The sequence below is a fragment of the Polypterus senegalus genome, chromosome 12, assembly GCF_016835505.1.
Source record: "Polypterus senegalus isolate Bchr_013 chromosome 12, ASM1683550v1, whole genome shotgun sequence".
In the NCBI taxonomy this organism is placed as follows: domain Eukaryota; kingdom Metazoa; phylum Chordata; class Cladistia; order Polypteriformes; family Polypteridae; genus Polypterus; species Polypterus senegalus.
Window position 1 is genome coordinate 41,508,940 of NC_053165.1, and position 17,992 is coordinate 41,526,931.

At 38.6% G+C, this 17,992-nt stretch overlaps 3 protein-coding genes across 6 annotated transcripts in view; all 3 read right to left on the reverse strand.

The window, feature by feature from the left end:
• LOC120540305 (tripartite motif-containing protein 54-like) overlaps positions 1-17,992 on the reverse strand; it is a 192,794-nt gene that overhangs the window by 42,516 nt on the left and 132,286 nt on the right. The window lies entirely within an intron of this gene.
• LOC120540306 (proteasome activator complex subunit 3-like) lies at positions 1,839-2,621 on the reverse strand. Its single transcript, XM_039770950.1, has one exon. The coding sequence runs from the start codon at positions 2,619-2,621 to the stop codon at positions 1,839-1,841; it is 783 nt and encodes a 260-aa protein (XP_039626884.1).
• Positions 9,787-17,992, reverse strand: part of ptpdc1a (protein tyrosine phosphatase domain containing 1a) — a 140,647-nt gene continuing 132,441 nt past the window's right edge. For all 4 annotated transcript variants that reach the window (XM_039770946.1, XM_039770945.1, XM_039770948.1 and 1 more), the window contains 2 exons: positions 14,542-14,652; positions 9,787-11,371 (listed from right to left, as the gene is read on the reverse strand). In XM_039770946.1, coding sequence (XP_039626880.1) covers positions 11,237-11,371; positions 14,542-14,652 — 246 coding nt within the window. In that variant the 3' untranslated portion in view covers positions 9,787-11,236. The remainder of the gene's footprint in view (positions 11,372-14,541; positions 14,653-17,992) is intronic.

Consider the following 17,992-nt stretch of genomic DNA (forward strand, 5'->3'; position numbering starts at 1 on the left):
GCCTGAGCCATGTAACAAACTGTTGAATAGTCTCACTTTGCTTTTGTGTCAGCTGGTACAAAGCTTGTCTTGCAAAAGCTGTGCTCACCTGTGGCACAAAGTAAGCATTTAACTCAGCTAATGCACTGATGTAATCCACTGGCCTGCAGGTATATTCCAAAGTAGAAAAAACCTTCCTGCACATCTGGACCCGCATGGTGCAAAAGTAATGCCCTTCTCCATTGTTTTGTTTCCAATACATTACCTGTTAAAATGTGTTCTTTGCTATCTGCAAACAACTTAAAACACTGCTAGCCATCTTGTCCAGCGTGATCGCATTGAAGCTTGTAGAGCAGGGGTACCCAATGCGTCGATCGCGATCGAACGGTAGATTGCAAATGTAGTGCAGATAGATCGCATTGCATTAAAAAAAAAACATTTTTAAACGTTAGTCTGTCGTATATCCTCTCTATGGCATTTGACACTTGATTGAGATCCAGGGCGGCCAGTCTGAGGTCTCTTCTCTTCTAACGCACTGGTCATCCCGCACACACGATCAAACGCGTGAGGTACTGCAAAACTCTGGCTGTGATCTAGTTAGCTTTCCAATTTATATCGACTAAAGAAGGGATTAAAAAAAAAAATTGTTTGGGGCGGGTATGGGCTTTATGTGGAATTAGAAGAGGATTGTTTTCTCACAATGTCACAATCGAAGTGCGTTTGTCTGATCTGTCAATCTATCATTGCTGTTCCAAAGAAGGAAAATGTGGAAAGGCACTTTCGAACTGTTCATAAAAACTACGCAACTGACGTCCTTCCAAAAAGCGATCTGAGAAAGAGAAAGGAGAGGGAACTAAAATCGCAGTTAATCGGACAGCCGTCATTTCTCGGCTGAATTCAAAAGCTCCTTGACTGCATTATTCGGCTCTACTTATTTATGCGAATCAGCCTTTTCCCACATAAAGATTATTGAATCCAAATACTGTAGTGACCATACATATATTGAATTGTTATTGTGGCATAATGGTTATTCAGTTAGTGTTAGGGTTAGGCATTTTTAATGTAGGTAGATCATTTCAACCTGGTCATTTTAAAAGTAGCTCGCAAGCCGAAAAAGTGTGGCCACCCCTAATGTAGAGTGTAGCAAGTGAATTTTGGTATAGATGTGTCCATCTTGAACAATAATTCAACTCGATTTTCACAACCATTTAGCAAAATCCTTATCACGAAATGTCCAGTCCTTTGCTTTGCCCCAGGTTAAGACTGCCAAATTTAATCAATAGACAGGACACCAGTTCATACTTTAACGCAATGCTTCTTTTATAGTAAGGAGTTAATACAGAAACCTTTCTTTTTTGTTTGTTTTATTTTAGAAATCCTGTAGCGACCCAAGCCCCCAGCTCTTTATGTCACTACCCACACTTTGGGAACCACTGTCTTAGAAAACCTTCTGTCTTTACCATTCCTGTCACTTGACTCACCTGTCATTCAAATTCATGAATGTCATCCAACACTTTATTAATTTGGCCTTTAGGTCTTTCATTTATAGCCTCCATTAGTGTTACTCATTCAGCCAGCATATGGATTAGGTCCCCCCCCCACCCCGAGATCCCTTTGTCAGTCATTTCACATTTGATGACACTGCATACTCAGCATTGGGGTCTCCTCATGTTAGGACACTTCACTGTGACTCCTGCCAACAAAACCAACTGGTTCTGGATCAATACCGAACTAAATGTAATTTTAAACTTTAGCTCTACTTCTTTTCTTCATATTATGCTAAAAATGCTTAGTGAGGCTTTAATGACCTCTTCTCTGCTCCATTTTGCTGCCGTTATGGTTGCTAGATGGACTTGGCTTCAGTAGAGGGTGTCAGTGTTGCTGCTTCGGGGCCTTTTTATCTTTTCAATATTTTTCAGTATCATGTCGTGTAAAGTCACATACTGGTTCCTTAGCTCAGACACAATGATTTTCAGGCTGATATACTCTTTCTCATCAATTTCAGTTACTGTCCGATGGTAATCCTCCACGTGTGGGTACTTGGCTATTTTGGAAACCAGTTTGGCTCGTGTGATAAAGTATTTTGAGATCTGGTAGAGGTAAGACGCTGCCTCACCCTCAACTGCTCTCAGTTCTGCAACTGTCTCTTCCTGAATTGACACTCCAAAGTTGTTTCCATCTTCTATTCTGGGAATCAGCAGCTGAACCCACATTTTAACTGTGTTGCACTTTTCAATGAGTGTCCTGATTTCTGGCTTTACTTTCTCAATAATTTCCACCAATTTATCGTTACTCTTCAAAAGTCCATCATTAGTTACTCCCTCTCCATCCCTTACATGACTTCCTTGCAAGGGGTCATCAATGGACCCTTCCTCTAATTTTAGCTTCTTTGCATTTTGCCTTTCTGGACCATCACATCCATTATAGAGCAAGACTGTCTCAGGGGCAGTCAAACTGATTTCAGAATGGATCTCTTTTAAATCAATGATGTTCAACAAGGGGTCTTTTAGAAAATGGTCCAATTCTAATAACTTTTTAGGAAAGAAGTTTGCAACCAAATCCTCTGCTTCGCCTGTGATGCGATCTCTAAATGCAGAAACATTGCTCTTAATGTCATTGTCCACTTTCAGAAGAGAAGACATCTTAGTGTTCAACTACTGTAATGATAGGTGTAAACTTAAAAACAGTAGCAAAGTGGCCAAAAATTGACAAACAGCTCCTAAACCGTCACAGCCACATGGATCCAATGGCTTCACCTAACTACCATAACACCAGGAATAGAAAGGCTCACTTTTGAAAAGCACTGCACTGTTTTAAGGCAGTTTAAGGGCTCTGCTTTTATGAAAGGTGGATGTTCTGAGAGCAGGTCTCAGTTAGAATCAGTATTTTCTGGGGATATGAAGTGGGTATAAAATATGACAATGGGCGGCTGTATCTAACAATCACAGAAACCCAGCAAAAAAACCACTTACTCCAAGCTCATTCACACCAAGAATGATATGAGCTGAAAGCTGGGAACAATTTTTCTTAGGACTTTTAGGATCATTCCAACTTTTGCAGGGGTCTACGCATTTCTAACAAGCCATGCATTTGAGACACTTTTTTTCATACTTTCTCTGTTTACCACAGAGGGTTCTAGAGATATTCTGCTCTCTATATAAGGGGTCTAGTGAAAGCTCTTTAGTATGTCTTGGTCTTCATGCCATCCCGGCTACACAACATGGTATAACCTAAACCGCAATGGTGCAGGAATGAAATGTTGGCCATCCATTAATTGCTGTCATTAGAGTACAACAGTGTGAAATGGCCAACTAGTCTAACACATTGAGTAATCTAGATTTGGAAGTTAAAATACTAACAATGAAATAACCATATGCATCATTAATTGTAAATGCCTTTTCCAAAGGTAACATGCTATAAAATTAACATGTATTTAATAATAACAAAAACAACATTAACACAGCACTGTAATACTTGCATTGTATTGTACTATAGCAACAAAAAGACTACCCAAGAAAAAAATAATACTCAAAAGCAGTGCCCAACTGTGGCATAATGTCTTGAGGAGTTGAGGCCAAATACCACTCAGATGTCAGTTTAAGTGACACTCAGCAAAACAATGGAAAGGAGCAGACCACGGTCTGAAAGGCAGTGAAAGAAGTTATGGCTATAATTTGTTCAGCCAAATTGCTTATCTTTCACAAGCAGCAGATTTGGCTTAATTTTTCATCAAAACAGCTTTATTTATTTATCTGATCATTAAAACCAAGGTTGTCAGGCTTATAGTCTCTGGAGGACATTTTCATTTTTGCTGAAGTAAGTGTTTTAAATAGAAACTGCTTTTGATGTAGCATTGAATTCAGTGGTTTGCTGCTTCACCGTGTTCGAGACTTTCATGAGAACAAGGAGAAGCATGGTAGGCAGTACTGCCGTGGGTTTTTCTCTGGCTGTCATTTCCTTTCACATCCCAAATATTACTTAGTGCATCTAACCTGCTCCATTAGAGACTTAGGAGTATCAGAAATTTATTTTATACCATTTAGCTACTATTATCTATCATTTTTGTATTTATAGACTTTGTAATAATTTTAAGATGGGTAAATGTTAATGCTAACATTTGAATAAATACATGGTCCAGGATTTTGTCTTATTGTAGTGCTCAGCATAACCACTCGGTTATGTAAATTATTAAATACTAGCTGTGGTAGTAAATGGGTATATCTGAAGTACTTTCTAATTAAGTGCTTTTCTGTATACAGTAAACATATATATTTTTCCCTTTTAAGCCAAGGGCTAGTATTATTGGCAAGCAGTGTGGTTGTTAAGGCTTTGGACCTAGGTTTTCAAACTCTGAGGCTGTGGGTCCAAATCCTGCTACAAGCAAGTTCCTTCAACTGCCTGTGTTCCTATTGGAAAAACAAAAGAAATGTAACCAACTGTACCTCAAATGTTGCAAGTTGCCTTGGATAAAGGCATTAGTCAAATCATAAGTAATAATAAAATTATTAGGTCACCATTATTCAGGACTGCTTACTCTTGAACATACTGTTGTCCACAAGTAAAACATTCCTGTGTTAGATCAATTTATGCTTTTCCTAGAGACTTTGCTTTTGTTGATAGTCATTGCAAAACACAATTTTACAGTAAATTGTATTGTTATTGAATTAAAATGGGTAATCTGTGGGAATAATGTGAAATTTGAGTATATGTTATCATTATTCAGTGTTTACGACTTTTGTTTGTTTATGCCATTCACTCAAGTACAGTATTTCTTTTCGTGTTTTTTGTCAGTTGTTTGTAGTTCCCCTTTAAACTCCACAGATGCAACGTATATGCAAAACAGTACTTGAGGTCAATATAGGTAAGTGCCAGTATTACACTAACGTATTAATGTGAAAACCAAAGAACATGGAGCAGTTGCTTTAGGCATCACGATATAATTTCTGTAGCTTCCCCATTTGAAATCCAAGTGCTGTTTCTCCTTTGGAGTCTGCAGCACTGTGTTCAAAGGAGGTGGGGGGTGATGGGGGTAGAGTTTAGGTTGACAGCAGAACAGATAGTTCTGAATACATTTAAATATTTGCATTTATTTCAAGAAAAACACTTGCAATCATGAAGAAAGCACTCTTACATTTTTGGTACTCAAATATTTTTAGAATTTCCTGAAATGTTCTAGCCCCTCTACAAATGACCCAGCAGCTGCAGTGTTGTGCCACAATACAGTAATCCCTCCTCAATCGCGGAGGTTGCGTTCCAGAACCCCCCGCGATAGGTGAAAATCCGCAAAGTAGAAACCATATGTTTGTATGGTTATTTTTATATATTTGAACCCCTTAGAAACTCTCCCACATTGTTTTTAAATATTCTCCGCACAGTTATACAGTAAACCCTCATTTATCGCAGTTAATCCGCTCCAGACAGATAAATGAATTTCCATGAAGTTGGATTCTGTATTTATAACTCTAATATTTTCGCATGTTAGAGCATAGAAAACCTGTTTACGACCTTCTAAATATGTTTTTTCTAACATTATTAGAGCCCTCTAGACATGAAATAACACCCTTTAGTCAAGAGTTTAAACTGTGCTCCATGACAAGGCAGAGATGACAGTTCTTTCTCACAATTAAAAGAATGCAAACATATCTTCCTCTTCAAAGGAGTGCCGTCAGGAGCAGAGAATGTCAGAGAGAGAGAGAGAGCGACAAAAGTAAACAATCAAAAATCAATAGGGCTGTTGGGCTTTTAAGTATGTGTAGCACAGCGATAAAGCAGCCGCAATGAAGGGATCAATGTGAAGGTAGTCTTTCGGCATTTTTTAGAGAAGCGTCCATATCTTCTAAGCAAACAGCCCCTCTGCTCACACCCCATCCGTCAGGAGCAGAGAATGTCAGAGAGAGTGAGAGAGACAGAGGAAAGCAAACAATCAAAAATCAATACGGGCTGTTAGAGCTTTTAAGTGTGCGAAGCACCACGCGGGAAGCATATTGTATATCATTGTTGAGTTTTATTTAATACGTAATACGTGCTCTGATTGGGTAGCTTCTCAGCCATCCGCCAATAGCATCCCTTGTATGAATTCATCTGGGCAAACAAACTGAGGAAGCATGTACCATAAATTAAAAGACCCATTGTCCGCAGAAATCTGCGAACCAGCGAAAAATCCATGATATATATTTTAGATATGCTTACATTTAAAATCCGCGATGGAGTGAAACCACGAAAGTTGAAGGCGCGATATAGCGAGGGATCACTGCACTCTCTAAGTATCATCTGCCACATGGCCCAATACTTATTAAACATACAAGTCAGGAAACGGGAACCAATCAATAGTGGTTGAATTTTTTCCCCCTTTCATTCTCTGCTACAGTGAATATACAGGGCTACAAGTGGTAATAGAATATATTCATATTAATATTTTTTTGTTACAACAACTACACAAAACATACATAAGTCATTGCCCAGTCACAAAAGTCAAAATCCAAAAAAAAAAGAATAATGAAATCAAAAAAGGAAGCAGACAGCCCAAAACATTCACTAAACACAAACTCTTAAAATTTCACATGAAGACCATTTACAATTGACAGTCATTTGAATTTAAAAAGCCAGAATTTAAGAATTAAATGGAAGTGTCTGTCTACCTGATCTGTATTGAGGCTGTATTATTCACTGAGATTTCACAGGGTGTGCACAAGGCTAAAGAAAGCATCAATCACATGCACACACATAAACATGTGAACACCTTGTGATCAAGGGACATCCAATTGGCCCAGTCATGTCTGTTATGAATACAGCAGCAGCCCCTAACTCTTACCTATGTGCTCATCTGCATATGGAATAACTTGTTTGAAGGCCTCATCGTAATGAAATCCACTTGGTGACAATTTCAATTCAAGTTTGATTTAGATAGATAGATAGATAGATAGATAGATACTTTATTAATCCCAAGGGGAAATTCACATATAACATACTGTATTTGTTAAAAATTAATAAGATAAGTTAAATCATACAGTAATACTTTATGAATGCATACTGCATAACTATAATTGGGCATGCGCAGACAATGAACACTGCACATATCACGCAAATGCACATGTTGCCTCCAACAGTCAAACTTATAAATTCATGCTAAAATAAACTGTCACTCAGTGCTCAATAAACTGAATTTGAACCTCCCTCCAACAATATAACTATTGTTCAATTTAAATTTTGAGACATTTTAATTTTTAATTTTCAATACCACTTGCACTAATAATCTGTAATTTTATTATATCTGTTATAGTTTTTGTTATAGTTGTTTGTTGCTTTGCACAAATTAGTTTTATAGTTATAATACAAACTATTAGTTATAGTTATAGTTATTTGATATTTTGTTTAGAGTTATTTTGTTATTCTGTTTATTTAGTTATTCTGTTTGCACTATTATTACTGATCTTTTTAACTCTTTATTCCTCTTGTTGCACTGAGCATGTATATGACAAAAGTATTTTCCCTAGGGATAAATAAAGTTCTTATCTAGCTAGCTAGCTATCTATCTATATTTTAAGATAAACATACACAGATTACACAAATAATTAATAAGTCAACTGTATCAAACTTTGACCCATATTGTTCATTTGAATGTCACACACAATAATTCAGCAGCATTCTTCGTAAGAAGTAAATTTATAGAGATGTTTGGATTACTCTGTGGAAAAACTAAGGAATACGATTTGAGTCTTTTTCAGGTTCAAGTACTTACTGTACTGTAGTATAGTTGAAAAAATACCATGGGTATAAAAAGTGTTCAATCTCCCCCTTCCAGAAAAATTTATAGTATTACAAAACAATCAAAGTGAATTTTTAGTATGGATAAGGTTTACTTTACATTTTGAGGAGCCACAATCACTTTTAATTATGAAAAAGTAAACAAACTGCGAAACTGAAAAATACAGTTTTAAAAAGTTTTCACTTCTTTAATATTAGTCATTTGGTAGGTGCAACTTTTGCAGCAATTACAGTCTCAAGTCTTTTGCAGTATATGCTGTAACAAATTTTTCACATCTTCCACATTTATTATTTGCTCACACTTCCTTGCAAATTTGCTTCAATACTTGCAGGCTATTTGTGGAATGACTGTACACAAGTATCATATTTCTGACATGGATTTTCTGTAAGATCTGCATTAAGACTTTCAGTAGGGCCACTCATTTTAGGAGTCCCACCTTCATCATTTCAAGACATTCAAGAGAATCTTTAGTTAGGTGATGTCATTATCTTGTTGAAATATGAATTGCTGTTTTAGTTTTCAGAACTCTTTCAGACAATATAGTATCTCTATCTACTATAATATTTAATTTAACAGTGCCTCTTGGGATTCTTGGTGTCTTTGGAAATCTTCCATCCCCTCATCTGACTTGCATCCGAAAACAACTGTTTCTTAGTTATTGGGTCTTCATATTGATGCAATTACCAAAAGGATGATCTTAAATTGAGAAGTAAAGTGTTTTTAAATGATAGCAATGCTAAAGGAGCAAAAACATTTTAAAGCCGGATTTTTTTTTTTTTTTTTTAAGTGTCCACAGTGGTTTTATTGCAGGTACTCATATTTTCTTCTAACATCACTGCTGATATGAATGTTAAGTTAACTGACGATTTCAAATTGGACATATGTGTGGGCCCTGAGATGGACTGGTGTACTTTCCAGAGTGGTTTTGTTGTACCCAGTGCATTAAGTGAATTAAAGAATGTTAGAATATGCTCAAATGTTAACAAAACATGCTTAACAGTGCAAAAAAACCCCCAAATAAATCCAATTTAAAATGTGTACTTTCAATAGTAAGACACCAAAGAGTTGCAGCAATTGCAGGGTCTGGTGGGTAGTTAAATACTTTCTGCAGCCACTAAAGTTGGGGTTACATAAATAAAAATCACAACATAAGCTTGAAAGGGCAAAGATCTTCTTGTATTTAACATCGTTTCAATAGGCACTTTAAACATTTGTGGATTTAATGTATTGTCAGATTATACTATTTGTTATTTGCTTTAAAAATCCAGCTTTAACTTGAAATCAACCTGAGCTGTTCTATGTGAACCTGAATCTGACTTACGTCATCCAACATGTATCAAAATCCCTTTAAACAATGAAACATTTTATTAAATAATAGTCTAAAAACATTGACATTCTGTGTTTCTGGAGAAAAATACATTGCACATTTTCATAAGATATTGATAGACTGAGCGCCATGTCATTTAAGAATGCTAAACATAGCAATTGCTATGAATTTAAATAATTTATAAAAACAGCTTTGCTAGTCTTGAAAAATCTTCTGTTTTGAGGAGCTATTTATGAATAAATACAGACAGACAATGTACAATATACACAAAATTACATAACTTTTAAATCACAAAAATAAATAAAAATAGATTGCTATTTTTGAAAAGTTAATCGTTAACATATCATATGTACTTAAATGAAATCTGATGCCACCGCCGATTTTTCTTTGCTCTAGAAAAAACTGGCAGAGCAGATTTTGTCATATTTGATATTTATTTCACAAAAAAAGTAAAAAAATATTTATACTCACCAGCCACTTTATTAAGTACACCTTACCAGTACCTGTTTGGTCTCCCTTTTGCCTTCAGAACTGCCATAATTCTTCATGGCATAGATTAAACAAGGTGCTGGAGACATTCCTCAGGGATTGTGGTCCATATTGACATGACAGCATCACGCAGTTGCTGCAGATTTGTCGGATACACATCCATGATGCGAATTTCCTGTTCCACCACATCCCAAAAGTTCTCTATTGGATTAAGATCTGATGACTGTGGAGGCCATTTGTGTGAACTCATTGTCATGTTCAAGAAACCAGCTTGAAATGATATGAGCTTTGTGACATGGCACTTTATCCTGTTGGAAATAACCATCAGTGGTCATAACGTAATGGGCATGGCATTTAAATGATGCTTAGATGGTACTAAGGGGCTTAAAGTGTACCAAGAAAATATCCCCCAACACCATTACACCACCACCAGCAGCTTGAACTGTTGATACGAGGCAGGATGGACCCATGCTTTCATGTTATTGACTCCAAATTCTGACCCTACCATCCGAATGTCACAGCAGAAATCAAGACTCATTAGACTAGGCAACATTTATCCAATCTTCTATTGTCCAGTTTTGGTAAAGCCATGCAATGTGTAGCCTGAGTTGCATATTCTTAGCTGACAGGAGTGGCACCCGGTGTGGTCTCTTGCTGCTGAAGTCCATCTGTTTTAAGGTTCAACGTGTTGTGTGTTCAGAGTGCTCTGCTTCATACCTCAGTTGCAACAAGTAGTTATTTGACTTACTGTTGTTGCCTTTCTATCAGCATGGACCAGTCTGATCATTTTCCTTTGACCTCTGGGATCAATAACTATTCACTGAATATTTTCCTTTTGTCGGGCCATTCTCTGTAAACTCTAGAGATTGTTGTACGTGAAAATCATAGTAGATCAGCATTTTCAGAAATATTCAGACCAGTCCATCTCGCACCAACATCCATGCCACGTTCAAAGTCACTTAAATCACCCTTCTTCCTCACTCTGATGCTCGGTTTGAATTTTTGCAGGTTGTCTTGACAATGTCTACATCCCTAAATGTACTGAATTACTGCCATTGACTGGCTGATTAGATACTTGCATTAAAAAGCAGTTGAACAGGTGTACCTAATAACGTGGCCAGTGAGTATATACAGTATGTATCACCACTGCATATCAAGTGAAAGTTCCTGGTTCCAAAAACAGTGGAGGCTGTGAAAAACAACTTATCAGAAAACCCATCAATATGGCACTTCCCTTAATGGCAGTTTTCCTAAACGGTATCAAACATTAGGTGGCCAAATATAACTTTTGAGATGCACCAGAATAAATATCACATAACTGTGCCTTTTTCAATGTAGTTATGTACTTAATGAACTGAACAAAACTAAAATATTTCCTTGCAGATACATCTCCTTATTACTAAGGATGAGTTAGACAACAGTTTTTCAAGCATAATACCAGTCCACTTAAAAAATAAATAAATAAATATAGTTTAAAAGATGGATTACCTGCAATGTGAAAACACATTTTGTCTCCCTAGCAAATTTAAATGTGAAAATTGTTAAATAACAACCAACAAATGACTTAATTTGTTGGGACCCCATTTCTGATTATATTTTGCCACTACTACAAAGTTGAAAATACAGTCAATCGTAAGTAATTATCAACCAAGTTGTTGAAGTGGCTAGTTTACGCACTAAGATACATGTAAACAAGTACATGCAGACTCCAGTTGCTCTGTAATTTTTCTTCTCTTTTCACTCAACAGTGGCCTTACAATTGTTTTAAGTATGTTGTAAACCCATAGCCCATCATCACTTTTAAATTCAACCTGTGGAGATAAACAAAAAAAAAAGATTTTTTAAAAGATTTGACATGCAGCAATTAGAATAAAAAAATCCTGTAATCTGCAGCAGATATTTCTTATCCAGCAGGACCTTGGAAAATGGTCATTGTTAGTGTCAACAATTTTGCTATATAAGTTAGTGTACAACAACTAGCCTACAGTACAGATTAGACAGGTATTTCTATATTAACATAACTAGCCCTACTCACCAGAAATAAAGTGAAACCTCTGAAAATGTAAATAGATTTATACAACATAACACGGTGTATTTCTTACTAACTGTACTTTTCATAGTATGCCTAATTTATTAGACACACCTGCCCTTTTCCATGTACAAGACTATATTAACTTATGACAACATCAGTGAAAGGCAGTTCTGTGGCTGGAAACAGATGAGGGGCAGACAGGGAATAGCTGAGCACAAAGCTAATAAAAGGTAGAATAACGCTGGTTAGGGGTTCACCAGGTCAGGTAAGGTTGGGGAGCATGCACTGGTACAGCACGTTGACACACCCACCACACGACGAAACAGCTCAGGGTCCTGGTTGGCAATCCCCGAGACAGACACGCAGTCCAGTCCCACTCTACAGAAATGATCATGCATTTGCCGCTGCCAGGTGTTACGCAAGTGTCCCCTTGGCCTGGTTCAGCCGCTCAGGTCCTCATCAGTGAGGATCCTGCGAGCCAGAGTGCCCTTGGGGAATCGTGCCACATGGCCATAGTGCCCCCTTCATAATGCAGGTAATGGGCGTAATTCAGGACTCCATAAGCAACTGCTCATTCGACACAAATTTAAACCAGTGGTGCACAAGGATTTTCCAAAGAGACACAGTACCAAAGGAGTCCAGTGTTCGTTTCCAGTCACTGGACAGTATCCATATCTAGCAACCATAAACCAAAACAGGATGCACCAGGACTCTAAACACTTGGACCTTTGTCCTTTTGCAAAGATGTCAGCAGCATCAAATAGCCCTTTCCAGCAACCTCATGACCCCCATTCTCTCTTTACTGACCTCACAGGAACAGTCAACAGAGGCATGAATGTTGCTGCCGAGGCAAGTAAACCTCTTGACAAGGTCGACACTCTCTCCACATGCAGACACCCTGCTGATGGCTGTGCCCAGGAGGTCATTAAAGGCCTGGACCTTTGTTTTTATCTGGGACACTTGCAAGTCAAGACATTCAGACTCCTCGCTCTGTCTCTCGAAAGCCCCAATCAGAGCCTCCATTGACTCTGCGAAGATCACAGCATCGTTGGCAAAGTCAAAATCAGTGACTCTTTCTTCACCATTAGATGCCCCACATCCCCTGGACCCCACGACCGTGCCCAACACCCAATCCATGCAAGCACTGAACAGAGTAGGAGCAAGAACCCACTCCTGACTAACCCCAAAATCAACTGGGGGAAAAACAGAGGTTCTGCCTCTACTCAGCACAGCACTCCAAAATAAGGTTGACGGTAGACTTCTTAGCATTAAAACCAGACTGCTCAGGTATGCAGTAGGCGAGCAAGAGATCATGGATCCTGAGGATGAGGATGACCCCAGCAAGGACCTTACCAGGCACCAAGACAGTGTTATCCCCCTGTAGTTGCCTCAATCTAGGCGATCACCCTTCCCTTTCCAGATAGGGATGACAAGTCCCATTTTCCAGTAAGTTGGGGTGACGGCCGTCTCCCAAATGGAAGCCAAGATTGCCTGCAATGCCAGGAGGACTGCTGGACTGCCTTACTACCAGCCTGGAGAAGTTCAACCCTGATACCACAAATCCCTGCAGCCTTCCCTACCCTTAGCTGGTTCACCACCTGTGCAATCTCAGTGAGATTGTGTGGTTCACAAATAATTGGAGGATTAGCCCTAACAACTGTGGACCCAGAGACATCCAACGTTCTAGCTGGAGGATCAACTTTAAACGGCTGCTCAAAGTAGCCAACCCAGCGGGTCACAACTGCATTGTCATTCATAAAGACCGTTCCATCAGCTGCCCTTGACTGCGACTCTATGAGGAACAGATTCAAATGTGCATAATGCTTCGATTCCTCTGTAAGCAGGATGTGGGTCACTAGACCAAAGATAGTGTGTCACTTGCTTACAGATTCTTCTAACAAATGCCTCCTTATCTGCCCTCAGACCCCTCGCAGCCATCCTTCTCAGTTCCCGGTACAGACCAGAGTTGCCATCATGCCGTGCGTTGTGACTCCTCTCGATGATATCCAGAGTGCCCTGCAAGATGAAACACCTCATTCTTCTAAGCACCACTGATGAAGGATGTTGGTCACATTGTACTGGTACATAGAATTTTAATGCTAAAAACTGAGTACCATTATACAGGTAGAAATGTCACATCATATTTCAACATTGTTGCTGCGTATCTATCTGCAAACAGTTTTTTTTGTGAAGATAATCGCACATGACATTAAACCACAAAGTTTTAATTTAACTCCAAGAACATAGCAAGGATCAAGTCTCAATGAAGTGGACTCCTTAGTCTCCAAATTTAAATGCAGTCAAGCATCTGTAGAATGATACTCAATTGTGTTTGGAGTAGAGATTAACCTCTACCTAATCTGCAACAACTACAGATCAGATTTGACCTATTTTCTACTGCTACATTTTCAACAGCCTGTTAAGTCTTTGCTCAGGCTATTCCTGGAACAAATGTGGTATCAGTGAGCTATTTGAGATTGTACATATAATGAAGTGTCAGCTCAGTGAAGTTAATGACAGAAAATGCTTTTTAACAATAACCAGTGGAAGTGTTTTTTTTTTTTTTAACATGTAACTGATGGTATAATTTTAGTCAAACTGCATCGACTTTTTATGTTTACTTTGATCATTATGTGTAATATTAGTTGTAATGAAACAGTTTTATCTGATGGTGAAAAGAGGCTCCTGTTTTTTCTTTTGGCTATAAATTCTGATTATGTAATTCAAAACAGAATGGATGTAACCTCTACACACATTTTCCACATAATTCACTCTTTGTTTTTTGTTGTAACACTTTCCAAAGCATACCAGGACCACAAATGACTATAATGAGAAGGAGAAACTGTATCCATAAAAAACATGTCTGATAAAAGAAAAATAGCAAAAAGCATAGTGACATTATTTTCTGTTAGAGCATACAAAAATAAAAATCCATCAATATGTACCTACTTTGGTAAAAGCCTTAATAAGCCGCACCAGGCAAGCCTCCTCTATGTCATCCGGGATGACGTGCACAAAGGCGAGGCAATCCAGAATACAAAGCAGGGTTTGCTGGGCACTCTACAGAAGACAGATATTATTATTATACAGAAGAATTATTCAGTTGTAATCAGTGTTTATTTTCTGAATTTCACACTATAATGATCTTTCCAGATATCATTTCAGCAATGTAGAGCTGTTTTTACCTTTGCAACTTCTTTTTAAACTCTTTATTGACCCACCCAGTTTTTTTAAAATGTCCTACTAATTACACATTTAGGTACATACATGTCCTGCGTTACATGAAAAATGTTTTTAAATGTGTTCCACTGCTCTTTGACTGTCTCCACACTTAAAACCTCATCCCATTATTCTCATTAGACTTTGCTGCATCTGCTCAAAATTTGCCCTACCAAAGTTAAACTTAACAATTTTAGTCACTGCATCTGCACTCTTCCAAAATACTGAGAGTTGTATTATATTATGGTCACCTGACCCTACTGGTTCAATCACCTTTAAACCCTCAATTCTATCCTGATTATTACAAAATATTAAATCTAGACAGACTTCACCCCGCACTGGTGCTTTTAACATTACTGTTTTAAAAAACAGTCACTGAGTACTTCTTAAAAACTCCTGTTCTTGTGCTCCACTGTTTGCAAGGTTACCCCAGGTAATAATTTGTAGTCAAAGCCCCCATGGCTATAATACCCCCCTGTAAACCTGCCTTTTTATTATTACTAAAAAGATGTGTGTTGAAATTACTGTATGCATTGGGCGGTCCATAACACACTTCTAAAACAAGACTTGTTTTCTTAATGCTTTCCAGGCAAAGCCACACTTCCTCACTAAGATGGGGCTCATTGTCCAACTGAAAAGGGCTGGAGTTTAAATTCTGTTTGACATAAACAGCAACCCCACCTCCTTTTCTGTTCAGTCTGTTCTTCCTAAAAATGTATATCCCTCTATGTTATAATCATCCCCATCTTTGTTATTTAGCTAGGTTTCTGTTATTGCTATAATATCATAATTATGCTACTCTACATACAACTTCAAATCACTTATTTTATTTTTGATACTCCTAGCATTAAGGAAAACTATTTTTAATGTGTCACTCATTTTACCTTTCCTCAGTTAAACAATCCTTGACTAACCTACTCATATGCCTCCTCAACACATTGGTGCCCCTCTGGTTCAGATGGAACCCTTCATGGCAGAATAGGTCCAATCTGTTGCAAAAGAATTCCCAATGTCATATAAACCTATACTCTTCTATCCTGCACCAAGATTTGAGCCATGTGTTAAGTCTTATAATCTCTCCAATCTTACCTGGCCTGGCACAGGCAGAACTTCAAAGAAGACTTCCTTGTTAGTTCTGCTACTCAGTCTTGCACCTAGCTCTTTGAATTTTGATTGCGAACTGACAGGCTACCTTTATGTATGTAATTTGTTCCAACATGGACAATGAAAACTGGATTCACCCCTGTTCTGGCCAATAGCCTAACCACCCTTCCAGTTAGGTTTCCCACACCCAGAAGGCACCACCCTGTGCAAGATTCTCTGTCTCTGCAGTAAACCTATGCTTCAATCCTCCTAATGATTGAGTCCCCACCTATCACTACCTCTCTCAGTCTGGGAACTGGTTTTGATGTGGCCCATTGGGGTTCTCATTCCTGCCTGCCACCTCAGAATGTTCAGAGGCAACATTTAGCTCTGCAAGGCCCTGAAAATGGTTCAACACTTCCAATTCTTGGGTCGATGCCCCCTCAACAGTATGCACTCTTTACCTTAAATCTTGTGACTATGACCTACCTATCTGTACCTGTCTGATCTGGAATCTTCTCCCATGCCACCTTAGAGGTGCATACTATTTCTCTAAAGGACACCTGGGCCACGTCTGCCAATTCTCTACTACAATGCAGGCCAGCCAACTGCTCCTCCTCCAGTTTAGTGACCCTGAGCTCAAGGTGCTGGATCAGCTGACATCTCCTGCAGATGTAACTTTCATTGAAGACTGGCTCCTCCAAGTCATCATCTAAAACGTCCAACAGGATTTGAGAAAAGCTAGAAGCAGTAAAGCCAAGACTGACTTCAGGGCAGAGCTAAATGACACAAGTACATTGATGCTTTGCAACGTAAAGGCTGGGAGAAGGCATCTGTCATTAATTTTCCCTCTATGGGCTGGGTTGACATGAGCAAAAGATCTTCAGTTATGTTACCCTGTGAGAACTATTGAAATTTATGCATTGCAAGTACGTATTCAAATGTAATTCATTTTTATACATGATAAATACAGCTTCAAGTGCATTCTGAATGTCAGGTTTATATGAGTACATACCATTACTGAATTGATTTCTTCATTCATGATGTTAGGGTTGTCATGAAAGTAGAATTTTTAGAGTCAACACCAGTACCAGTTAAATTTCATTATTAGGGTTGTCATATTGGGCGGCACGGTGGCGCAGTGGTAGAGACCCGGGATCGCTTCCCGGGACCTCCATGTGTGGAGTTTGCATGTTCTCCCCATGTCTGCGTGGGTTTCCTCCGGGTACTCCGGTTTCCGCCCACAGTCCAAAGACATGCAGGTTAGGTGCATTGGCGATTCTAAATTGCCCCTAGTGTGTGCGTGTGTGTGTGTGCCCTGCAGTGGGCTGCCCAGGGTTTGTTTCCTGCCTTGTGTCCTGTGTTGGCTGGGATTGGCTCCAGCAGACCCCCGTGACCCTGTAGTTAGAATATAGCGGATTGGATAATGGATGGGTTGTCATATTAATTAAGAATAAGATTTGAATTTTCAAATAACAAATAAGTAAATATTAAAATATATTCAAACTTAGATTGACAATTCTGTATAAGTATTTTTGTAATTTATTATTAAGAGCAAGAATGCCAGCAACAACAAGAATAAAGGCCAACCCATCTAAGCTGAAGAAAATCATAGCTGTATTTGAGCAACCATTATGTAACTATAAGAACCATCAAAATCTTCTGCAGGTGCACCCTGTAAAAAGAAAGCATCTGCACAGGTATCTTTTCTTCAGTCTAGAACTGACGGCTGGGTGAGCAAGTCTTTGTTAAGATAGCGTGTCATAAAATTGTAGCAGTGCTACTGGGCAGTAAAAACTTCAACTCCCAGCAGTCCCTGCAGTTGATCTGATTGGACACCTGCTAACGGTGCAGGGGCTGTTAGGGACAAGAAGGGCAGCACGAGTTTTAAAGGGAGCCCGGTTATACAGACAGACAGGTTGTTTTGTGTCTGGAGTTACCCGTTTGTTTCGTCTTCCTGTTCATGACCTATGGATTAATGTCCTTGTCCTGGATTATCTCCTGTTCATGTGTATGGACTGTCTGGTGTCTGCCTGCTGCAGGAAGACTGAATTGGATTGTTTGTTGACCTTCAGAGTAGGGGCACTCCCAATCCCAT

Coding starts and splice junctions, on each gene's coding strand:
- LOC120540306 (XM_039770950.1), bottom strand. CDS start 2,621: ATGTCTTCTCTTCTGAAAGTGGACAATGACATTAAGAGCAATGTTTCT.